Source organism: Pteropus alecto, unplaced genomic scaffold (assembly GCF_000325575.1).
Source record: "Pteropus alecto unplaced genomic scaffold, ASM32557v1 scaffold75, whole genome shotgun sequence".
Taxonomy (NCBI): Eukaryota; Metazoa; Chordata; class Mammalia; order Chiroptera; family Pteropodidae; genus Pteropus; species Pteropus alecto.
The window spans coordinates 29,480,348-29,503,145 of NW_006440638.1; the positions used below are offsets into that span (position 1 = coordinate 29,480,348).

The 22,798-nt window shown below is 37.8% G+C and overlaps 1 protein-coding gene across 1 annotated transcript; it reads right to left on the reverse strand.

Moving 5' to 3' along the window:
• Positions 1-7,208: 7,208 nt before the first annotated feature.
• EMC3 (ER membrane protein complex subunit 3) lies at positions 7,209-22,786 on the reverse strand. The gene is made up of 8 exons (XM_006917609.3): positions 22,464-22,786; positions 16,109-16,166; positions 15,688-15,781; positions 14,204-14,308; positions 13,192-13,273; positions 11,306-11,385; positions 10,444-10,526; positions 7,209-8,412 (listed from the first exon to the last, which is right to left on the reverse strand). Exons 1-8 carry the CDS (start codon positions 22,616-22,618, stop codon positions 8,284-8,286), a joined length of 786 nt encoding a protein of 261 aa, XP_006917671.1. The 5' UTR covers positions 22,619-22,786; the 3' UTR covers positions 7,209-8,283.
• Between the last annotated feature and the right edge of the window lie 12 nt (positions 22,787-22,798).

Below are 22,798 nucleotides of genomic sequence, written 5' to 3' on the forward strand. Positions count from 1 at the left end.
TGTTGGTATATAATTGTTCATAGTATTCTTTAATGATTCTTTGTATTTTTGTGGCATCGGTTGTCGCTTCTCTTTCATTTATGATTTTATTTGGGTTCTCTCTCTTTTTATCTTGATGAGCTTCGCTAAAGGCTTGTCAATTTTATCTTTTCAAAGAACCAGCTCTTAGTTTTATTGATCTTTTCTATTGTTTTTTAAGTTTCTATTTCATTTATTTCCACTCTGCTCTTAACTCTTTCTTTCTGTTTACTTGGGTTTTGCATGTTCTGCCTTTTCTACTTCCTTTAGGTGTAAGGCTAGATCGTTTATTTGAAATTTTTCTTGTATCTTGAGGTAGGCCTGTATACCTATGAACTTCCCTCTTAGAATTACTTTTGCTGCATCCCATAAATTTGAAAAGCTGTGTTTTCATTTTCATTTGTTTCAAGCTAGTTTTCGATTTCCAGTTTCACTTCCTCTTTGAGTTATTGGTTGTTTAATAATATGTTGTTTAGTCTCCATTTATTTGTATTTTTTACAGCTTTTTTTGAATAGTTAATATAGTTTCATGCCATTGTGATCGGAAAAGATGCTGGATATAATTTTGATCTTCTTGAATTTATTGAGGCTTATTTTGTGACCTAACTAACATGTGATCTATTCTGGAGACTGTTCCATGGGCACTTGAAAAAAGTATATTCTGAAGTTTTGAGGTGAAATTTTCTATAAATGTCTATCATGTCAATCTGGTCTAATGTGACATTTAAGGCCATTATTTCCTTATTAATTTTCTGTCTTGATCTATCCATTGATGTGAGTGTGGTATTAAAATCTCCTATTATTGTTTTACTGTGGATTTCTCTCTTTGTGTTCATTCACAATTGTTTTATATATTTAGGTGCTCCTATGTTGAGTGCATAGATATTTACCGTCGTTATAGCCTCTTCTTGGATTGACTCCTTTATAATCGTGTAATGTCTCTCTTTGCATTTTTTTACTTTTGTTTGTTTGTTTTAAAGTCTATTTTGTCTGAGTATTGCCATCCCAGCTTTCTTTTTTGTTTTTATTTGCATGGAATATCTTTTTTCATCCCTTTACTTTCAGTCTGTATGTGTTTTTTAATTTGAAGTGAATCTCTTGTGAGCAGTATATAGATGGGTCATGTTTTTAAATCCATTCTGCCACCCTATGTCTTTTTATTGGAACATTTAATCCATTCACATTTAAACCGATTATTGATAAGTATGTACTTATTGCCATTTTGTTAATTGTTTTTTGGTTGTTTTCATAGTTCTCCTCTGTTCTTTTCTTCTTCTCTCTTCCCTGTTGGGCAAGGAGAATATCAAGTAGAAAAGCACAAAGTTTATTGAAGCAAAAGTACACGCTTAAGAGGAAAGTGTGGGTGAACTCAACAACCCAGTTGCTCTGAGGATGTCTGTATTATGGGCTTTTGTCCTTCTTTGGGGCAGGGCCCAGAGACATGGTACTGATATAATCTTGTTGTCTCCTCCCAGTGGGCAGGGAGCTGGGTTTCTAGCTTTTTCTTCCTTCTTTGGTGTTTCCAGAACTGTCATGGTATCATGTGCATGATGGGAGCCACGGAAACTGCAATGCAGATGAGATTATAATGATATTATAATTAGCCAAAGGTCAGGTCTCAGTCGAAGATGGCAGCCAGACTGGCTAGGACAAGTTTTGGTTCATCTCCCCTTGCAGGGAATGAAAAAGGGAAGGGGATGAAAAGAGCCCAGAGCCACATCTTGGAGGGGGAGGGTACATCCCTAAGCTACCTGTCTTGCCTCACTTTTGAGATCCCTATAACAAGAATGTTTGAGCACTTGATGTTATTCTAGAGGTCCCTTAAACTATCTTTGTTTTTTTTTAATTCTATTTTCTTTTTGCTATTCTAACTGGTTGATTTCCATTAGGCTCCTTCAAGGTCACTGATCTATTCTTCTGTATTAGCTAATCTGCTGTTGATTCCTTCTAATGTATTTTTCATTTCAGTTATTGTATTCTTCAGTTTTGCTTAGTTCTTTACTTTCTCTTTGTTGAAGTTTTCCCTGAGTTCCTCTATTCCACTCTCAAGTTTGGAGAGCATTCCTCATGACTTTTTCTTTGAATTCTTTATCAGGCAAATTACTTCTGTTTCCTTAGGTTTTTTTGTTTTGTTTTGTTTTGTTTCTGGAGATTTTCTTGTTTCTTCCTTCATTTGAGAGATGTTCTTCTATCTTTTCATTTTGTTTGACTTTCTACATTTGTTTATATTAATCAGACAAAATAAGTATCTCTGCCAGACTTGAAAAAGTGGCCTTATGTAGAAGCAGCCTCTGCATAGGCTGTGTGCCTGGTTCGCTGGATGTTTTGGCAGGCCAATAGGAGCCAAGCTGGTGTCCAGGGCACTGGCCTCCCCAGCCAGAGGAATTCCCTGGGTGCAGAGGCCAGGTGTGTGTAGTAATGCCCTGTCGATCTTGCTTGCTCCCTTTGTTCGGGGACAAAAGGGCTCCGTGGATATGTCTGGGAATGTGCTGCAGTAACCTTGCAGGTAAGCCAGAGCCCTAGATAGAGCTCCAAGCCACCCTATGGAGGTGGAGGGGTAAACAATGGCACCCACCAGAGAGCTTCCACAGCTCCCCAGCTTTCTCTATATAGTCTCTTTCTTGTTTATTGTAGAGAAAGGGTCTTATATACAAGGGACCTCTCTGTAGGCTGTATGTGCCTGGTAGTTTTGGGAAGCCAGTTGGAGCCAGGCAGGTGCTCAGGGAGCCTGGAGCACTAGCCTGCTGGGCTGAAACAGCTCCTGGCAGGGATGCCAGGGGTGTGCGGTGACACCTTGTTTCTCCTGCTTGCTCCCTTTGTTTGGAGGCAAAAGGCTCCAGGTAGTGTAGCTGGGCACTCCCTTCTCTGAGGTGATCTATTTGGGTGATCTGAAGCACCCAAATAGAGCTCCAACCTCCCTATCGAAGTGGAGGGGAATGTAAATACTGACACCAGCTTCTCTGGCCCAAAGAGTTCCCACAGCTCCTGGAGGGCTCCCAAGGCTTCCTAGCTTTCTCTATGCAGTCTCTCTCGTTTGTTGTCCAAAAGCTGTTCATTCAGCCCTCAGTTGTCTCGCAGGAGGAATTTTTCTCTACAGACTTGTATACCTGAGTTTGATCATTGGAGGTTTTGAGTTCAGTGTCCTCCTACTAGTGTTTATTATTTGCTTCATTTTCTAGGCATCTATCATTAATTCATCTTTAATCTTTCTTTGAAGTGAAAAACAATCTGAAGATTTGATTTCCCATCCAGATAAGAATTTCACAAAGACTCATAGAAATCTACAGAACAAGCACATTGTTTTCCAACAAATAAATGACTTGAAAAAAGGGATGGAGAGGGGAAACTGTTATAAAAGAGACTTAAGAAACATAGCAGTCTAATGCTACGTGGGGATCTTGGTTGAGGTTGTCATTCAAACAAACAGCCTGTGAAGCCATTTTAAGATAATGCAGGACATTTGAACATGGATTGGGCTTTAGAACATACTAAGGAATGTCTAATTAGGTGAGATAATGGCACTATGGGTTATGTTTCTTAAAATCCTTATCTGTTAGAGGTACTTATGAAAATATTTATATGTAAAATGATATTGTAACTGGAATTTACTTTTAAAACATTCCAGAAAAAAAAGAGATTTGGGAAATACATAAAAGATTGGCAAATATTGATAATTATTAAAGCAGGGTGATCGGTACACCATCATATTATTCTCTCTAGTCTTGTGTGTTTGAAATTTCCATAATAAAAAAATTAAAAAGGAAAAAGAAATTTACAAAAAAAAATGGGAGAAAGAAAAATGTTACATGGGGCTGGCTGTGCATTTTGTGAGCTGATTGCAGAAATAAGACATTTTATTTATTGGGTACTAGCCCATCATGGAGGGCCACAGATATAGAACCCAGGTCTCTGAACCCTGATTTTCCCAGGTTGTCTTTAGTGAGGCAGAGTCAAAAGATCTGGAAGGAAGGTGGGGAGGTGGGACCAAGGTGAGAACAGGGTTAGCATAAGGGGTGGCAGGGCCTGGGGATTAAAGCACATAAGAGGCTGGATGACCCCTAAGGCCCCTCTATACCCAGCTGTCTCCTTGATGCCCTCCACCTTCAGTCTGGCTAGCCTACAAGAGCCTCTCATAGCCATGATGAGAGCTTGTTGTCAGCTGCCATGGACTTATGATCCTCCCCACCCTTAATAGCTTTAATGAGATATAATTCACATACATAAAAGTCACCTCCTTAAGATGTACTATTTAGTGGTTTTTAGTATATTCACAAAGTTGTACAACTATCACATTTAATTTTAGAACATTTTCATTGCCCCCAAAAGAAACCTATAACCCATGAGCAATCACTCCCCAGTCTCCTCCCCCTAAGCCCTGGCAACTACTAATCTATCTTCTCTGTCTCTATAGATTTGCCTATTCTGGACAGTTTCTAAAAAATAGGATCGTATACTCTTTTTGTGATTGGTTTGCACTTAGTGTGTTCCTTAGGTTTACCCATGTTGTAGGGTGTGTCAGCATTTCATTTTTTTTTAATTGCTGAATAATATTGCATTATATGGATGTACCATATCTTATTTATCATTCATCAGTTGATGGACATTTGGAGTATTTCCACTTTGGCTATTATGAATAATGCTCGATGAACATTCGTGTACAAGTTTTTGTGTGGATAGATGTTTTCATTTTTTTTGGTACATATCTATCTAGGAGTGGAATTGCAGGATCATAAGGAAACTTTATGTTTAACTTTTTGAAGAACTGCTAGACTGTTTTCCAATGTGGCTGCAACATATATCTCCTTTTCAGAAATGGGAAGACTGAGTTAGTGCAAGAAAACAGGAGCTAATCATCTAAATGATCTCAACACAAACCCCACTCTCTGCTGACCTTAATATCATCTGTCACCCCAACACCCCCATGCTTACTTTATCCCTCCATTCTTTTCTCCATCCAGCAGCAAATCTCTTCACATTAGTACCTCCCAAGGGCTCCTCACTGCCACATCAGGATCGAGTTCCCCTCTGAGGGATGATCTACAAAGTCTCTGCCATCTAGCCTTGCTTTTTTTTAAGCAGCTTTTCTGAGATATAGTCAACATACCAACTACTCACCCACTTATATTGTACAACTCAATGCTCATCACATCTTTTTATTCTCTGCACTTCAGGGTCACTCATGTCTTATTTCAGTTTCATGAAAACCCCATTGCCTTTGCTTTTGGGGCCTTGCACACACTGTCACCTCTGCCTGGAATATTCTTTCCTTATGTATTTCCTTGGCCCTATATATATTTCCCTGTGATCCTTCATATCTTGAGATGACACTTCTATTAGGAAGGCTTCCCTGACCACCCAGGCTGGTTGGATGACCTGTAGGACATTCCCACAGCCTTTGCCAGATCACCCCTGTAATGGCATGTGACATAGCAGTCTTAGCCTTTAAAGTCTGGGAGTGTAACTTGTTCATGTGCAATGTCCGGCAGATAGTCAATAAATATTTGTTGAGTGAATAGAAAAATCTGAAAATATCTAGCATGGTGCTTGGTATATTGTAGAAATCCAATAAATGTTTGCAGACTCCATTGCCTACTGGGACAGGGGCAATACCTCCTTTGGGAACATTCCAAACAGTATTGGTGATTAAAGGGTAAAACATTATTGTTTTTTCTTGCTTGCTACCTATGCCACTTTCTTTTGACAATTGCACCCGTTTTCCTTTAGGGAATTACCCCATCCCACCTTTAGTCCTTGCAGTCTAGGTGGGGCTAAGCAGTTCCTGAATTTGCACGTGAACCAAATCAGGTCAATTTATCCTGACTTTTACTGAAAATTTTCAGAAAGGGGTGTTTTCACTGGAATTATTAAGCTGGTATGTTAATGAGAAGACAGACTGCCTGAGAATAAAAAAAGCAGACTTGAGAAAAATGAATCCCGATGACATCTGAGGCCCTGTATCCAGCTGTATCTGAAGCCAACAGACTATTGGACATTTTAGTTATTGAATCAATTTACATTTCTTTTTAAGAAAATTACTTAAGCCAGATTGAGTTCAGTTTCTGTCACTTGGAACTGCAATATTCCTCACATAGTTAATAATCCTCCGTGTCTTTCACAAATAAGCATGTTCAAAACACTCCTTATAGACCAGAGGAATCACACTGACTTTTGCCCCTAAGCAAAAGTTTATCTACTGTCCTCAAATCTGTCATCATTACTTTCTGAGTTGTGCTGTACAATCAACTGTCAATATTTAGCCTTCCATGTAAGGTACCTTCCACATTATGATCACTATGTGGACATTTCAGATTATCTTAAATGGTTTTCGGTGATAAGCCCAGGTTGATGGAAAAGGTAAAATGCGCATTTAGTAGTATGTCCCTAACTGAACTCTAGGAAACACCCACGCTAAGCATTGTTCCCTGAATTTGTGTGCTGGTTCTGGGAAGAACCTGCTAAAAACAAACTTGGCCTTTCCCTTTGACTTGCTGGTACCAAGGACATGTGCATTCACCACCAATTGTGATGAGTTAGAAAAATCTCACATTTTACCCACCCAACTTTGCTACAGGGAAAGACAAATTGTATGGGTGAAAGGCAGAATGAAATGCTCTGAGGATGTCTTGTAGGAATTAGGGTGACATCACTCAATCACCAGTTACTTATTGCATTACCTGGACCTTTCTGTACATATCACACCACTCCACACGTTCCTGCAGTTCAATGAACTGTGGACATTTTAATCTGTAGGCCTTTGCTAATCCTGTTCCCTCTGCTTGGGATGCCCTTCTGTACTAGAGAACTCTTTCAAGGCCCAGGTCTAAGGTTAGCTCTCCTGTGAGCCCTTGGTCCTTTAATATTTTGTTTAAGCAGCTATTTTAAATATTAGTGTTTCTTACCGTGGGTCCATGGGTCACTATGAATAGGCTTTGGAGGATCTATCAATACCTCTCAGGTTACCTGACAAATCTGTGTGTCTATGCCCATGTGTATTACTCTGGAGGAGGGTAAGAACTTCCACTAGATTCTCAAAGAGATTTTGTGACCCAAGGAAAGATTAAGAACCATCAGTTTGAAGGCAAGGATCACATCATTTTCACCTTAGACTCTCCAGCACTGTTCCATACAGACACTTATAACTGTTGAAAAGACTGTTAGTGACCTACAGAAGCAACACTTTTACAGGCAAAGAAGAGAAGACAGGATGGTTTAATTTGTAGAGTTAAGATTCATTTGTTCTTGATTACAGTGTTCAACATGCAAATTACATTCATCTCTTAGTACAGAAATGGCACCATGCCACTTCCCTTGGAGTTAATCCAGACAGAATTATTCCTGGGCAACCCTTAACTATGTGTCTGCCAGCAATTGCCCTCTCTCCCTTATTACAGTGATACGTAAACTCTCTCTTATGTAAAATAAGTGTGAAATGAGGTCTTTCGTTCAACTGAGTAGCCATATACAGTACAGCACCATTGATTTGTCAATGGATTTGATATATTCTGAACTCCAGATCAAGACCTCACATTATTTAACCTGTCTCTGATGATCCCAAAGGCACTTGAGAATCCGGCAGTGTCTCACGGTCACGGATTTTTGCTGGACAGTATTATGAGATAGAGAAGGTTTGCTAAATCTGTCCTGGCCCTGGGTATTCACTCTGAAAAGAGTTTATTTGAATAAGGTTTTGACACCTTTGCTCTTTATGTCATTCTGAAAGTTCCAAATGAACAACACAGGGAGCTTTACTTTGCTCACTCTAGTTCCTAAATTTTCAGTAATGAAAATGTATTACCTGTGTAAAGAAAGTTATAAAAATACTAACAAAAAATTAAAGGTAAAATGCAGGGTGTCTGGATACCAAGAAAACAGGAGTCTACTGTGGTTAGAAGTCAGGCTGATTACACAAAATAATTAGGTATAACTGACAACGCCTTTTCCAAAGACTGCATTTTTGCTAAGTTTTATATATTATCAGTAGCTTGAGTTTTCCCCCTTTCTCTGGCTTTCATTACTAGAGTCACCAGATGGAAAATTTTCAATATTTTAAAAATAGCTGTTTTTGGGTAAGTTACCCAGCAGACATTCCTTGTATTTCCTCTAGTTTCAAACATAAAGGGGAACCGGCTCAGACAAGAATGATCCTTGCTATACACCCGCCAGCTCATGCATCCTCCTTTTTATTCCAAGAGGCTTTTGCTCAAATGAAAGTTACAAGGTTAAGCACTACTCTGAGTTCCTGACACAGCTATCCCTGCTTGGTCTTCAAAAAATAGAGGTCTGTAATTCCTTTTTGAACATGCCTTCGAAGTGGAGGTCTTTGGCCATGAGCTCCTCTTCGACATCATCTAGTGCCCACTGGTGATCTGTCAGCTCCAAAGCTTCCCACTCTGTCTGCAAAGGAAGAGAACACCAGGGCAGGGAGAGAAGGGCTGTTACTAAGAGCAGTGCTGACCTTTCATGAGCATCTACTCTGGGCTAGAAGCTGGGTTAAGCTATTTACATGTATAAACTCATGCAGTCCTATGAGATAGGTACGGCTATTTACCCTGTCCACTCCCACCCCCAATTTACAGACAAGGAGACTAAAGCTAAGAAAAGGTAAAATAGTTGTTCAAGGTCACTGGAGCTAGTAACTAATTACATTTCTCAGTCTATTAATGCTGGGTACTTTGCCTTTAATTAGTGGGCTTTGAAATATGCTTTAAGAAATTTAACATGTAATATTAATGTTAGCTTATGGGTATTTTTTTAAATATAACAAATGGCATAAAATTCACTCTTTGAATATATGCAATTTAGTGGTTTTTAGTATATTCACAAAGATGTGCAACCATTACCAGAACATTTTGATGACCAGAAAAAGAAACTCCATATCAAATAGCAGACACTCCCCATTTTCCTCCTCCCCAAGCCCTTGGCAACTACTATTTTACTATCTGTATCTTTGGATTCATCTATTTTGGTCATAAATGTGACCTTCTGTTATTGGTTTCTTTCACTTAGCATGTATTCAAGGTTACTCCCTGTTGTAGCATGATTCAGTACTCATCACTTTTTAGGGCTGAATATTCCGTTGTATACATTTCATTGTCCATACATTATATATATATATACCAAAATGTTCCATTTTGTTTATCTGTTTATCAGATGATAAACATTTGGATTGTTTGTACTTTACTGACTATTACAGTGCTCTCAATATTCTTGTATAAGTTTTTGTGTGGACGTACATTTTTAATTCTCTTGGTTATTTACCTAAAGGTGGAATTGCTGGGCCATATGGTAACTATTTTTAATTTTTTGAAGAAAGGCAAAAAAAACCCCCTGCTTTCCAAAATGGCTTCACCATTACCAGTGAAGGATTCTAATTTATGAGGATTCCAACTTCTCCACTTCCTTGCCAACACTTGTGATTGTCTTTTATTATAACTATGAGGAGTGGATGTGAAATAGTATCTCATTGTGGTTCTCATTTGCATCTCCCTAATGGCTAATGGTGTTGAGCATCTTGCATCTTTTCGTGAGCTTATTGGGTATTTATATATCTTAGTCAGAGAAATGTTTATTCAAAACCTTTGCCCATTTTTTACTTGGGTTGTCTTTTTATTGTTGAGTTCAAAGAGTTCTTTTGTCTGAATATTTGATCCTTATCAGATACGTGATTTGCAAACTTATTTTCTGATTCCGTAGGGTGTCTTTTCACTTTCTTGATGGTGTCCTTTGAAGTACAAAAGTTTGTTTTGACAAAGTCCCATTTATCTATTTTTCCTTTCATTTCTTGTACTTTTAATGTCATATATAAGAAGACATCATCTAACCCAAAGTCACAAACATTTGTACCTAAGTTTCCTTCTAAGAGTTTTATAGTTTAGCTCTTATATTAATGTCTTTGACCCATTTAAAATTTTATTATTAAAGAAGATTTTTTTTGGTCATGGTAAGATATATACGTAATTTTATATATCACATAAAATTTGCCACTTTTAATGACCGTATGTATAAAATTTTGTGGCATTAATTACATTCACAATGTTGTGCAACCATCACCACTATCTATGTCTAAAATTTTTTATCTCTGGAAACCAAAATTCTGTGCCCAATAAACAGGAAGACTATTCTTTCTCTCACTGAATATTAAAAAATATTCCAAATGTTTATACCTAGTGCCTCTGATCGGACTGTTTTTACAACTTCATTTACAGTACTTAAATTTGAGTGAGCCTTTAAAAACTAGTAAAAGTACCAAGAATCTCCAATGTACTTAACAGAATATTCTCTCAGGAATAAGAGACTATTTTTGTTAAATTTAAATTTAAATGATAGAACCATACATAGTACACTCAAGTCAGGGAACCCATCTTTAAAGTAACTCTCTAATAATGCCTTTCTGAGCTTCAGTGAAGGTGGAAGAAGTGAGTGTACCTTGAAAGCTTTGTTGGTGTCTGCGGGCATGGCCATAGCTGCTCCAGTCATCTGCTCCTGCATCATCCGTGACTGGTCAGCGGCTGCAAAGTAAGACGCACCTACGTGAGTGCTAGGGCTCACCATTTACCCTTGAGGAAAAATGTTCCTGACACAAAACTTACAGATCCTCAATAGTGAATTAGAGAACCAGTGATAGATGCACTGCCTTGCACTGGCTATGTGACCCCAGGAAAGTCACATTACTTTTCCTGAGGAATGGGATGATAATAGCAGGAAAAGAAAGATAACTAAAAGAAGTACTAAACTTTATTTCAAATTTAAACCATAATAACAGCCACCAGTTATTGAGCAACTACTATATGCCAAGTCTTATACTAAGTGCTTTACATATTCTACCTCGTCCACTTTTAACAACCCTGAAGTTAATTATTAAAGCCCCTAATTTACAAACAGAGGATTAGAGTGCTTAAGTAACTTGGTTGAGGTTCCAGCCATTAAATAAGACAGGTAGGACTGATACTGGCAATAACTCCACTCAATGAACTAACTGATCAGACCAGGCCTTCTTTCAGCTTCAGGTTTACAGGATTACGTTCTTGATGCTGAATCCCTCACATGAGGTTATAAGACTTTGGGAGACTACTTATTTTCCCCATGACTGCCAGGGAGAATTCAGATCTCCAGTTTGACCCTGGCATTTTTAAGACTACTCAGAATACCTTAGAAACTTAAGAACAAGTTTAAAAATAAAGCATTGTATTTAACTATACTAATAGCATAGCCTACATGATTTTTCTGACCCTGGCATGGATGATTCATCTATCGAAGTATTGCTTATTAAACCTGACATGCTCCTTACCATTATCTTGGCCCAGAATCAGAGAGTAAATGCTCCGAAGCCCAAAGACATTGAGGAAGTACCAGGATGCAGAACTCACCCTAGCAAAGCAAAAGTGAAACAATGTAGGAAGTTAAGTTAGAATTAAGGTAGTTCACACTTCTCTACCACCCAAAGTTGTTCAGAATATGTAAAGAATCACCTGCAGTAAACTATATTTATTCAAAGCACAACCGCAGAAGAAATACGAGTTGTGAAGGCAGCCTTACAAATAGTTATAGCTCATTGCAGGCAATCTGCTACTTATAGCTGTGTAATAAACTCTTCTGCCTTCAGTAGCAGGTACTGAACTCACAACTGGTGTGCTTCTATTTAACCGGGGAATGTTAAGCTTTGCTTCATTTAATTTTCCTTTCTACATAACAGGTTTTCAAACCATTTACTACTTTTAGTTATAAAAACAACACACACTTGTTATATATAATAAATGCAAAAAATACAGAAGTACATAAAATAAAAATTAAAAGAGGCCTCCTGTCCTGAATTCCATTCTTTATTGGAAACCACAAGTGTTGGTGGGTTTCATACTTACGAGAAAGGATTAGAGTTTATTTTCAGAAAATACTTGAAATATTGAAGACTAGCTACTGGGAGAGCCATTCCAAGTTTTGAACTTTATCACCAAAGCTTAGGTTTCCCACCCTGCCCCCATAAAACAAATATGCTCGAATATAATACAAACTAAAAGGAGTATGAGAAGAGATACAGAGACAGAAAGAATCTATACTTCATTCCAATACTTGGGTCACACAACAGCAGGGGTCTATTCTGGTTACTCCATCAGGCTGCAGGTGAGTAAATGGCCTATCTGTACATAATGTTTCAGATCTATAGCTAACAGTAAGCTAGCCATATATCTGCATTCCAGTCTCCTTTGTCCACACGAGCATGTTAGTCACATATCTGCCCAGATGCTGAAAAAATATAAAAAAGCTTCTCTCTAGCTTTTTCCCACATAAACTTTTTGTTTAGCCCAAATGAGACTGGAAGGTCAAAGTTTAATAGAGTCATGCTACTCATAATAAGTACAGCTTTTCTCTACTAGTAGAATTGTGCACAGCCAAGACTCTCCCAGCACATGGTCTGTCCTGCCCCTCCCATACAATCAAAGACTGCTTTGCTCAAACTGATTACCACTGGTGACCCTTGTTGCCCATTCTCCTCCTCCTCCTCCTGTCTGGCTTCCTTTTTGATGCCAGTCTATGGAAGCCACAGACAAAATAGTCTGGAGACCACACGAAGAAGTACTACTGGGTTCTAGATGCTATAAGAACTTTTCAGATTTTGGGTTTTATTACTCTGCTATAAAAAATAGAGTGGTAAATAAGACACAAATGCTAGATTTGGACAGACTTTGTGGTCAAATCGCAATTCCTACACTTAATTCATAGGGTTGTTATGAGGATAAAATAAGATAATATATGGAAAATACCTACCACAGTGACCGGTACCAATGAAAAGGATTAATGTTATTAGCACTAATGTATTTTGGAAAAAATAATACAAACATCCATTCCTATAAGTTCCAGGGTATTGTTAAAAGGTTTGCCTGGCCAAAGCTCCCAGCTTTATCTTAGATAAATGAGTACGTGTTTGGGATGGATGCATCTACTATTATACTCCTAAGCCCGAAGCACCTAGAGAAAAGAGGCTGACACATTCTTTCTTGTTGCAAGACTCATGTAAAAGTTGCCATAATCCACCTGTGGGATTCTGAGTGGAGATTCAATGAGAAAAACTCCAAAACCTAATTCCAGTGAAGTATGCAAACTGGAAATCCTGTTCTTTAAGACATACCAGTTCTAGATTTTGGTTTGTGTTTTTACTAAATAAAAAAAAGTTCTTACCAGGATGCATCTAATGTGAGTAGTTCAATTCCTTGCTGTAGCATAGGCTTAAAACGGAGTGTCAGTGGAAATGGGACCTTGGCTGTAGAGAAGAAAGAAAAAGTTCACAATCACTCCTAGCTTCCTTATATTTAGAATAGTTTAAGTGTGAATGCATATATTCTTTCCCCGAGGAGGTGGGAACTCTTGTTGCCATACAGAGTTTGGCAAAAGATTTCTACAAGGGCATTTGTGTCACTTTCTGAAGAAATAACAGTCAAATGTCACTCTGCTACAGTACCTAGAACAACACCAGCTTCTCTACTGCTTAAGAAGCAGGGACTTAAAATGAGCTGTGACCTAAATTCTCAAAAGAAACTTGCACTAATCCATTCAATCTGAAGTGGAATATATACACAGATCTATATTACTAAGAAACTAAATTAATTTAAATCAAATCAAAACAATTTATAAACAAATAAACGCCTAGAAAATGAAGTCAAAATAGAAATGGGCTTCCCTTTATTCAACTCCAGTAGAACACTAAATTAGTTTCAGATATAAACTAACAAGTCATTCATGTGAATCCCTATTGGTAAAAAAGCATCCACATTATTAACTTATAATTAGTTTGCAATAAGAACCATAAAATCATAGCATATTAATTTTTTTGTTCAAAGACTGTTATCAATTTCCACTACAGCAGTGGTCCCCAACCTTTTTGTCACTGGTGCTCTTATGAGAATCTAATGCCTGATGATCTGAGGTGGAGCTGAGGCATAATGCTAGCACTGGGGAGTGGCTGCAATTACAGATGAAGCTTCGTTCACTTGCCCACCACTCACCTCCTGCTGTGAGGCCTGGTTCCTAATAGGCCATGGACCAGTACCGGTCCAAACCCTGGGGGTTGGGGACCGCTGCACTAGAGAACATAGGACCCACGATGTTAGTGTCTCAGCAGCACTTGAATCTCTCTGAATAGGGACAAGGGAAAGGTGAAGTAAATCTCAAGTCTTCTAGGTCTGTAACTTACTTGTGACAAAGCCTGAAAATGTCATGTTGATCCATCCACCAATAAGAATCATAGGGAGAACATTTGTTACATTGCCCTTCATCATGTCTGTAAGCATAGTGGGATCTAAGACAAAAACACAAGAGACCACTACATTTTACCACTGTTGGTGGGGACTTCCTCCTGATTTTCTGTAAATATTTAATTTATTTGACAAAGTAATACTAGTTCATTGTAAAAATTCAAAGGACATACTAACAGGATGTACAGTTCTCTGAGCCCACTCTCTAAACAATTTTCACCATTTGTTGCATATCCTTCCATCTTTTTATTTATACACCCACACAAAGAAATACACACATATACACACAAGTTTCTCTCTATATATACAATAGAGGTATACTATGCTTACTATTCTGCTTAATTTAAAATATTAATATATTGTGAATATCTCAACATTGGTATAATATCTCCATTATTTTCAATGTCTGCATAGGAATCCACAATGTGGTCATAGTCATCACTATTGGGTAGACCTACAGATTGTTTCCAATTTTTTTTTGGCCAATAAACAATGCTGCCAACAACTACCTTGTATATAGATCTGCATGATTATGTGTTTCTGTAAGAGAAACTCTTAGAATTTCTAGGTCAAGGGGTTTGAACACTTAAAATGGACAGATATGGTTAGATTGTCCTTCAACAACAGTGAGAGGGCCTAACTTCCCATGATCTTGACAGTAGCAGCTTTGGTCAAGCTTTTTAAGGGCTAGAAAAGACATTTGTTTTAATTTGCATTCCATGTATTTTAGTGAGGTCAAGTATCTTTTCATTTATTTACTGGTGTTTTGTTTCTTGTAGGTCTTCTGACAAATTTACTAAAATCAATCCTAGTACCTTCTGTCTGGGTTTAAAATTGCTCGTTATGTTACCTAAAGAAATGGGTACTAAAATGAGGGGGCAGTCAACAAAGAATAATACATATTTTGTTTTACTTTAATGATGCTGTATTTTTCACATGAATGGGATCAGTGTAAGTAAGAAATCTGGTAGAACAAAAATTGTAAGGTGGGCCAAGCAATCATATCTGACAAAGAAATGGCTGGTCTGGGGAAGTAGTAAGTCATGCAGGCAGAAGCTAGGTGGCCATCTGTGAGCAACAGGAGCCAGGCACTGGGTGGGAGCTGGGACTGAAATGCTTTTCCAACTGTTCCACAGAGCCCTGGGTCCTGAGGAACAGTAAAGAGGAGAGACCCAGGGAAATGGCTCTAGCCACCCCAAACCCTCAGCTGAGAGCTCTTTTTTAAAAATCCACTTTATACACTGGAGTTCCCAGAAGATTTATTTGACAAAGAGAACTCCACCTCTGTAGACGATCTTTGAGATCCCTTAGATTACTATCTTCTACAATTTAACATTTAAATCAAATGACATCCTTCTTGCCTCCCTTTCTCCCACTCATTTTAAAAATCTTTCTTAAAGATGAGAGAAGGTAATGAACATACCAGTCATAGGAGAAGGAGGCACTACCTTCCTTTTAGTTTTTTTGAAAAATCCATCCTCCGGGTTGTTGAAGTAATATTTTCGTGTCAAGAAAGACTAGTAGAAAAAAGAGCTTTTTAAGTTTTAGAACTGCGACAGCAAATTGTCAAATTATTCCCCAGAGATTTAGTCAGAAAGCCCTTAGAATATGCTGTTATACTGAGCTGGCAGCCTATTTGGCAGCTGAGCTGACATTTTAGCTGAGTCACATTTAAAAACAATTTCCTAAGAAGGGCGAGGTCACAATGACAGCAAACACCACCAGGCCACAGCTTAATTCGTGACTTGCCAGCCTTCAGTTTTCCCCAAAGAGTCTCCTTATAAAAGATATCTACTGCCCTCAACAGTGAATCGTGAAGCTTTTAATAAAAGATAAACGAGTACCTGTTTGGGAATGTATTTTCCATTTTCCCTGAGGACTCTGCTTCGAATTAGGACTTGACTGAAAAATACAACCAAGACAACGAGATTTTAAAAAGTGAAACACTAGAAGAAAATGAGAGAATGAAGTAGAAGACCTATTTAAACACAAGAAAGGGCCTATTTGGCAACAGTCCTGTGCAGAAACTTTTCAAACTACAAGTATCCTTAAAACCAATCTAACGTATTTAACCCTAAAATCAGGTCTTTCAAAAGAGCACTTTTCAGAAGCGACTGTGTTTCTAAACAAAGATTTCTGAAGAAGGCACATTTTGAACACACAGCTTTTCACTTTATAATGAGCTAAGAAGGAACTGTCTCTGAGTGAAAAGAGCAGCAGTTGGATGCTACTCAGAAGATTTAGGGGCAGGAGGAGGCAGGAAGGGTGAGGATTGAAGCAGGGACTTTTCAAACCTCACAGAGAAATGAATACAGGACTTGACAGGGTTGTTATCTGTCAGACAAATAGAAATCCCACCCAGGATTCAGACTGTTAGTAAGCTCTCAATAAACATTTATTGAATTAATAAATAAAATTATTTGGTGCTATTTGAACATAATTGATCATTATAGATAATAGAGTGTAATACCATAATCGGGTGGTGCTAAGATATCACAACAGTGATCAAAATACTAATTTTTTCTAGGTTTTCAAAAGTTGTTTTAATGATGGGGAAAAAAAGCCTCCTTAGGTTAACAGAAATCCTTAAAAAGTGAAAAAGATTATAGACAGAAATGAACACACAAAAAACTGTGCTTGGTTTTCTTTCTACTCTTCAGTATAAACCACCTGCTCTAAGCAGTCTGTCAGTATCCTCAGGGTCTCCTTATCACCTTATGCATATTCTAACTTCTCCATATGCTGGGAATTCTCTAGTGTCCCTCTCCTTAACCAATTGTACCCCATCATGACTTAGCCACCTTCTTCAAGCCCCACCTTCTCCATGAAACTCTTCCCGATGCCTGGCACCCTCATGGAATTCTCTCTGATCTTCTTCCTTCTGCTTTGTTATACAGTACAATTGACTGCTCCATACACCGACTTACAGAGGTGACATGTAATATGTTCTGTTCTCTGGGAGCTGGTCTAAAGCTATTCAAAGTGTGACCTAGGTACCAATACTGATCTGTGATGAATTAAGTACAGACATTGATGGTAAAGGTTTAGAAATTTTTATAGTAATTTGACATTGTCACAACATCCAAATACATGATCAAAATACTTTATGAAAGCATCAGTCTGTGATAGACTGGAAATTAAAAAACAAACAATCAAAAAAACTGGTACTTTACCAATGACAGTTTAAGCAGCACTGGGTCTAGAATAATGGGTAAAAATTTAAGCTCTGCAGTTGGACAAATGGGTTAAAATCCTGGCTCTGTCTCTTATTAGCTATGTGATCTTGAGTGAATCATTTAAATTCCCTATGCTTCCATTCCTATTCTGTATAATAACAGATTTATTTTCATTGAATAAATACTTCTTAAGCTTCTAGTGCCAAAAAACGAATATCTCATGAAGGTTAAAGTCTTGTGGGGGTAGAAAGACATTAATTGAATAACTATAGGAATAAATGTGAAATTCACCTCTTATGTACTATAAAGGAGAGATGAATGGTACGATGAGAATGTACTCTATACCTTGAATAATTACTCCTTTTTTTTCCCTCTCCCAATCCCCAGTAACCACTATTCTACTTTCTGTTTCTATGAATTTGACTACTTTAGATAGTTCACAGAAGTGAATTCACAGTTATTATCTTTTTGTGCCTGGTTTATTTCACTTAGTATAATGTCCTTAAGGTTCATTGATGTTGTAGCATGTGACAAGATTTCCTTCCTTTTTAAGGGTCCCACCGTATTTTAATCTTTATCTTAAGAGCAAAAGGGGAAGGAATGGGAACCCGTTGGTGGGAATGTAAATTGGTACAGCCATTATAGAAAACAGTATGGAGGTTCCTCAAAAAAATAAAAATAGAACTACCATATGACCCATCAATTCCACTTCTGGGTATTTATCTGCAGGAAACAAAATCACTAACTCGAAAAGATGTCTGTACTCCCATGTTCACTGCATCATTATTCACAAATAGCCAAGATGAATGGATAAGGATGAAATATTATATATATATATATGTGTGTGTGTATATATATATATATATATGTATGTATATATATGTAGATATAATGCAATATAATTCAGCCATGAGAAAGAAAGAAATCCTGCCATTTGCAACGACCTGGATAAACCTAGAGGACATTATGCTGAAGGAAATTAGCCAAAGACAAATACTGTATGAACTCATTTATATGGAGAATAAAAAAAAAGTTGAACTCATAGAAACAAAGTAGAATGGTGGTTACTGGGGATACAGGAGATGGGGAGATGCTAATCAAAGGGTACAAACCTTCAATTATAAGATGAATAAGCTCTGGGGTTTAACATTCAGCATGATGACTATAGTTAAAACTGTGTAGTGTACTTGAAATTTGCTAAGAAAGTAGGCCTTAAGTGTTCTCACTACCAAAAAAAAAAAAAAGGTAACTATGTGAGGTGATGAACATGTAATTACTTGGATTGTGGTAATCAATTCACAAAGTATACATGTTACATTGTCATGTTATATACTTCATTTAGCTGTAAAATTGGCTGAAATTATGACACATGCTACAACATGGATGAACCTTGAGAATGTTATGCTAAGTGAAATGAGCAAGACACAAAAGGACAAATATTGTGATTCTACTCAAATGAGATAGCTAGAACAGTCGAATTCATAGAGACAGAGAGTAGAATAGTGGTTACTAGGGGCTGAGGGGAGGAGAGAATGGGGAGTTATTATTAATAGGTTCAGAGTTTCTGTTTGGGATGAAAATACTGTGGAATTGGATGGTGGTAACAGTTGCACAACAATGTGAATGTACTTAATGCCACTGAATTATACATTTAAAAGCTTACAATGGTAAATTTTATGTTATGTATATTTTACCAAAATTAAAACAAAAAAGAGCAAAGGGGAAATACTGAAGTATTTTAAGCTGAATTCTTCATATATATTATCTCATTTAAAGTGATTACCACTGTACTTGGCACAAGATAATGGTATCTATTATTTTCCTTTTGCATGTTTTATCACTTGAACTGAAACTTCCTGAGAGGAGGGTCTTGACTTTGTCTTATTTTGTACCCACTGCACAGTGCAGGGCACTTGGTTAAGTCAATAAAAATTTGTTCACCATAGATAATTCAGGACTTCTACTGGCACTGTAATCAAATTCAGCTAGATCTCCTATATGCTGCTAAGCAATTTTGTAGAACTGGGATTGAGAATCATGAGCTTGAGGCATTTCAGGCAAGCTTAAATTATCCTGTATATTCTGAACTCTGAAGCCTGCAAATTCTATAAGAAAATTTTAATTTTGCATTTTCATTTCCATTAATATCTAAAAATAAGTCCTTGTACTGGTTCTAAAGATAGAGCTTCTCTTTGCAAGCAGTATTTTGCAACTGAAAGACATTACTTAAAATAAAACTTCAGTTTTCAAAGTCAGTATTTCTCAAACTGAGTTCTATATGCTTAAAAGATCTGTATTTTTTTTTCCTTCCCAAAGAGTCAGTGTATTCTTCAAGCTTGAGAACCACTTTTTACATACATATTATCCACAAATATGGTCTAATATACGTTATGTATTTTTCAGTTTGGGTTTATTTTAGAAAAATTTTAGTAAGATTTGAGGCAATAAAAGCTTAACCAAAAGTCCCATTTTGTGATCATTCAGGGTCCTGGAAACTTATACTGTATTTGGAGGAATGTTTTGCAACTAAAAAACATCATTTGCCCCGGACTTTGGTCAGTTCAGAATCATGTGCTCAGTATTCTATCCAAGCTCAAATGATGGCCTGGTGGGATACAGTCATACCATGTCCTAGCTGGTATGATCTAACCACCTCACTTAAGAAATGGAGCAATTATGACCTGAGGGATGTTGAGTTTTTTCTAAAGCAGTGGTTCTTCATGGAAGTTGTACTGCCCTCTAGGGTGCCTTATGGAAATCTGTGGAACTTTTTTTAGTGTCAAAATGATGGGGTGGAGAGAGAGCACAAAACTGTCATTTGTTAGGGGTAATGGATGATAAGTATCCCTCAGTGCCGGGGACGGTTGTGAAATACAAAAAACTATCCCAGTCTCACAGTACTTTTGATCTCTCATGGAATTGTTTTTAATTATCTGAGCTTCATACCTACTTCCATTTTTCTGTAGCAGTTTGGGGGTGGGGAGGTGATTTTTATATATACTGAATTTCTAGATATGCAACCATTGAGTAAATATAGGGACAACTGCACTTTGTTTTGTTCACAACTTTATCAAGAGTAGTTCACCATTTAGAAAAATCATATCCAAGACAGCACTGTCTTCGGTGAGGTCTAAAGAGCTAACACATTCTATCAGTCTAAAATTGAATATGTCCCAATTATGGTGATTTTACAGCTAGGTGATTGTATCTGACTTCACTACACCTTCTAGGACTATTGTGCACAAGCATTTATGAAATAGAAATTAAATTATTTTCCTTTTGTTTTTACTGATTGTTACATTAGAGCATTATGTTACTCTAAAAAAAATGTTCTTATATGTAGAGTGGATCAATTGTGAATTTACTTTTGGGTTAGAAAAGCGAGCTCTGAGTCTGATATCATTCAGAATCATCACTCTGAAACCACAGTGAACCAGGAGCAAAAAATTGTGGCAGAGAATCTATGAGAGCAGGAATTGTCAAGAGAATTTAACTTCAGAGTAAGACTGAACTGGGTTCAAGTATAGGCACAACATTTACTATTTTGGTTATTTTGGGAAGGCTACTCAACTTTTCCAGGCTTTCTTTTCTTCAGCTGTAAATATGGATTCAGGATTATCTATTTCAGTGTTATTTTGAGGATAAAATGAGAACAATTTATTGGCATCGATAAATAACTGAACACTGTCTGAACTCTTTCCACTTTGCATCTTTCTATAGCCTTCCTTTCTGTGGTGAACTGACATCTTAAGGTTATCTTCTGGAGGTTGGTTCTGATTAGTTCTAAAACTCATGTCACAGAAAAATAATTGAGTGGCTGCTGTAATGTAGTAGAAAGAACTCCAGACTTGGGAACCAGAAGACTCGGTTTCAAGTCCTGAATGTCACCACGTGTGACCATGGAACCTCTTAAGCCTCAGATTCTATACAATGGGACAGCTCTGAATTTTAAATAAGTTAACGAATGTAAGTACTTAGCATAATGCCTGGCATAGAATAAGTGCTTAATAAGTGTATTAATATTCTCAGCATAATTGGGAAGCACAACTGAAAAGACAAAGCAGTGCTTGCCAGCCTTCAGTCATTCTCATTCCATGGGTATGATTTTTAGCTTATTCATTTAGCACTTGTACTATTAAAAACTTAATATTATATATATGTATATCAACTTTCCTACTTATACAGGTTTTAAAAGAAATCTTTACCAGCAAATGGAACATCAGTATTATTTTCCGCAGATAGAAAGTAACTATTAAATAAAATAAAACCAAAACATTATTAAATTTTAGCTAGATACTGTTGCTTGTGGAAAGTTCTGAGCCTGAGACTTGCTCTTTGTTAAAATGAGAGATTAATACGTGATAGGTAAGTGTTAAAGACATAATAACATCTATCTGAGGTAGCCTCTGAAAATAATCAGAACGATTGGCTGAAAGTGTTTTTTAATATGGAGGGGGGCACACGTCTAGATACCACCTAAAATTATCTCAAATTATCTCTCTCCACAGATAAATACTGTAATGAAACACATGAGGAAGAAGTTGCCTCCACTCGAGTAGGGGAAATTATAATTATAACCCCTCAAATCTCTAAGGCAGTTTAACGTTGGTCAAGCACTTGGTTATTTAGTATATCAACTCCCCACCATAGTAGTTTGGTAAAACCAGTATAATCAATCAGACCAACCTTATCTATATAATTCATAGATAAGCCCACCGTGCGTTGTCGATTAGCCTAACAATATTAACAGCAACATTTTAAATGAGCACTTAATTCGTCCCAAGCCTTGTGCTAAAGGCTTTACAGACATTATCTAAAATTTAATCCTCATGCCTGCTCTATGAAGCATGTCCTGTTATCACCCCCACTTTACAGAGGACGAAAATGAACACAGAAGTAACTCAGCTCAGGTCACCCAGCCGGTGGGAACGCGATGTGAACCAGGGCAAACTAACAGAACCGCTGCACTTTCTCGTCCAAGGTCACGGGGAAGTGAAGTGGCCGGATCCGGGAGGGCGCTGACCTGTCGGAGACTTGTTCCTGGGTGAGCTTCTTGTCGCTCTGCAGCAGGATGGACACGTAGTGGCGGATCATGCCCACGAAGAAGGTGATGATCACGATGGGCAGGACCACCCAGAGGCGGATGTTGGAATCGAGCAGCAGCTCTGGCCCCGCCATCTTCACAGCGCGCCGGCTCCCGGCCAGGTGTACCTGGGTTTCTCTTACCCCGGGCGCGGGACTTCCCTTTCGAGTTTGCCTCCGGACTCTCTCAAGCCTTCAGCCTGGCTGGCCGGGACCCTACTGCAGCCTCTGGCCTGGCGAACTGCCCCCAGTAGGGCCGCCCGGCCGCCTACTTCC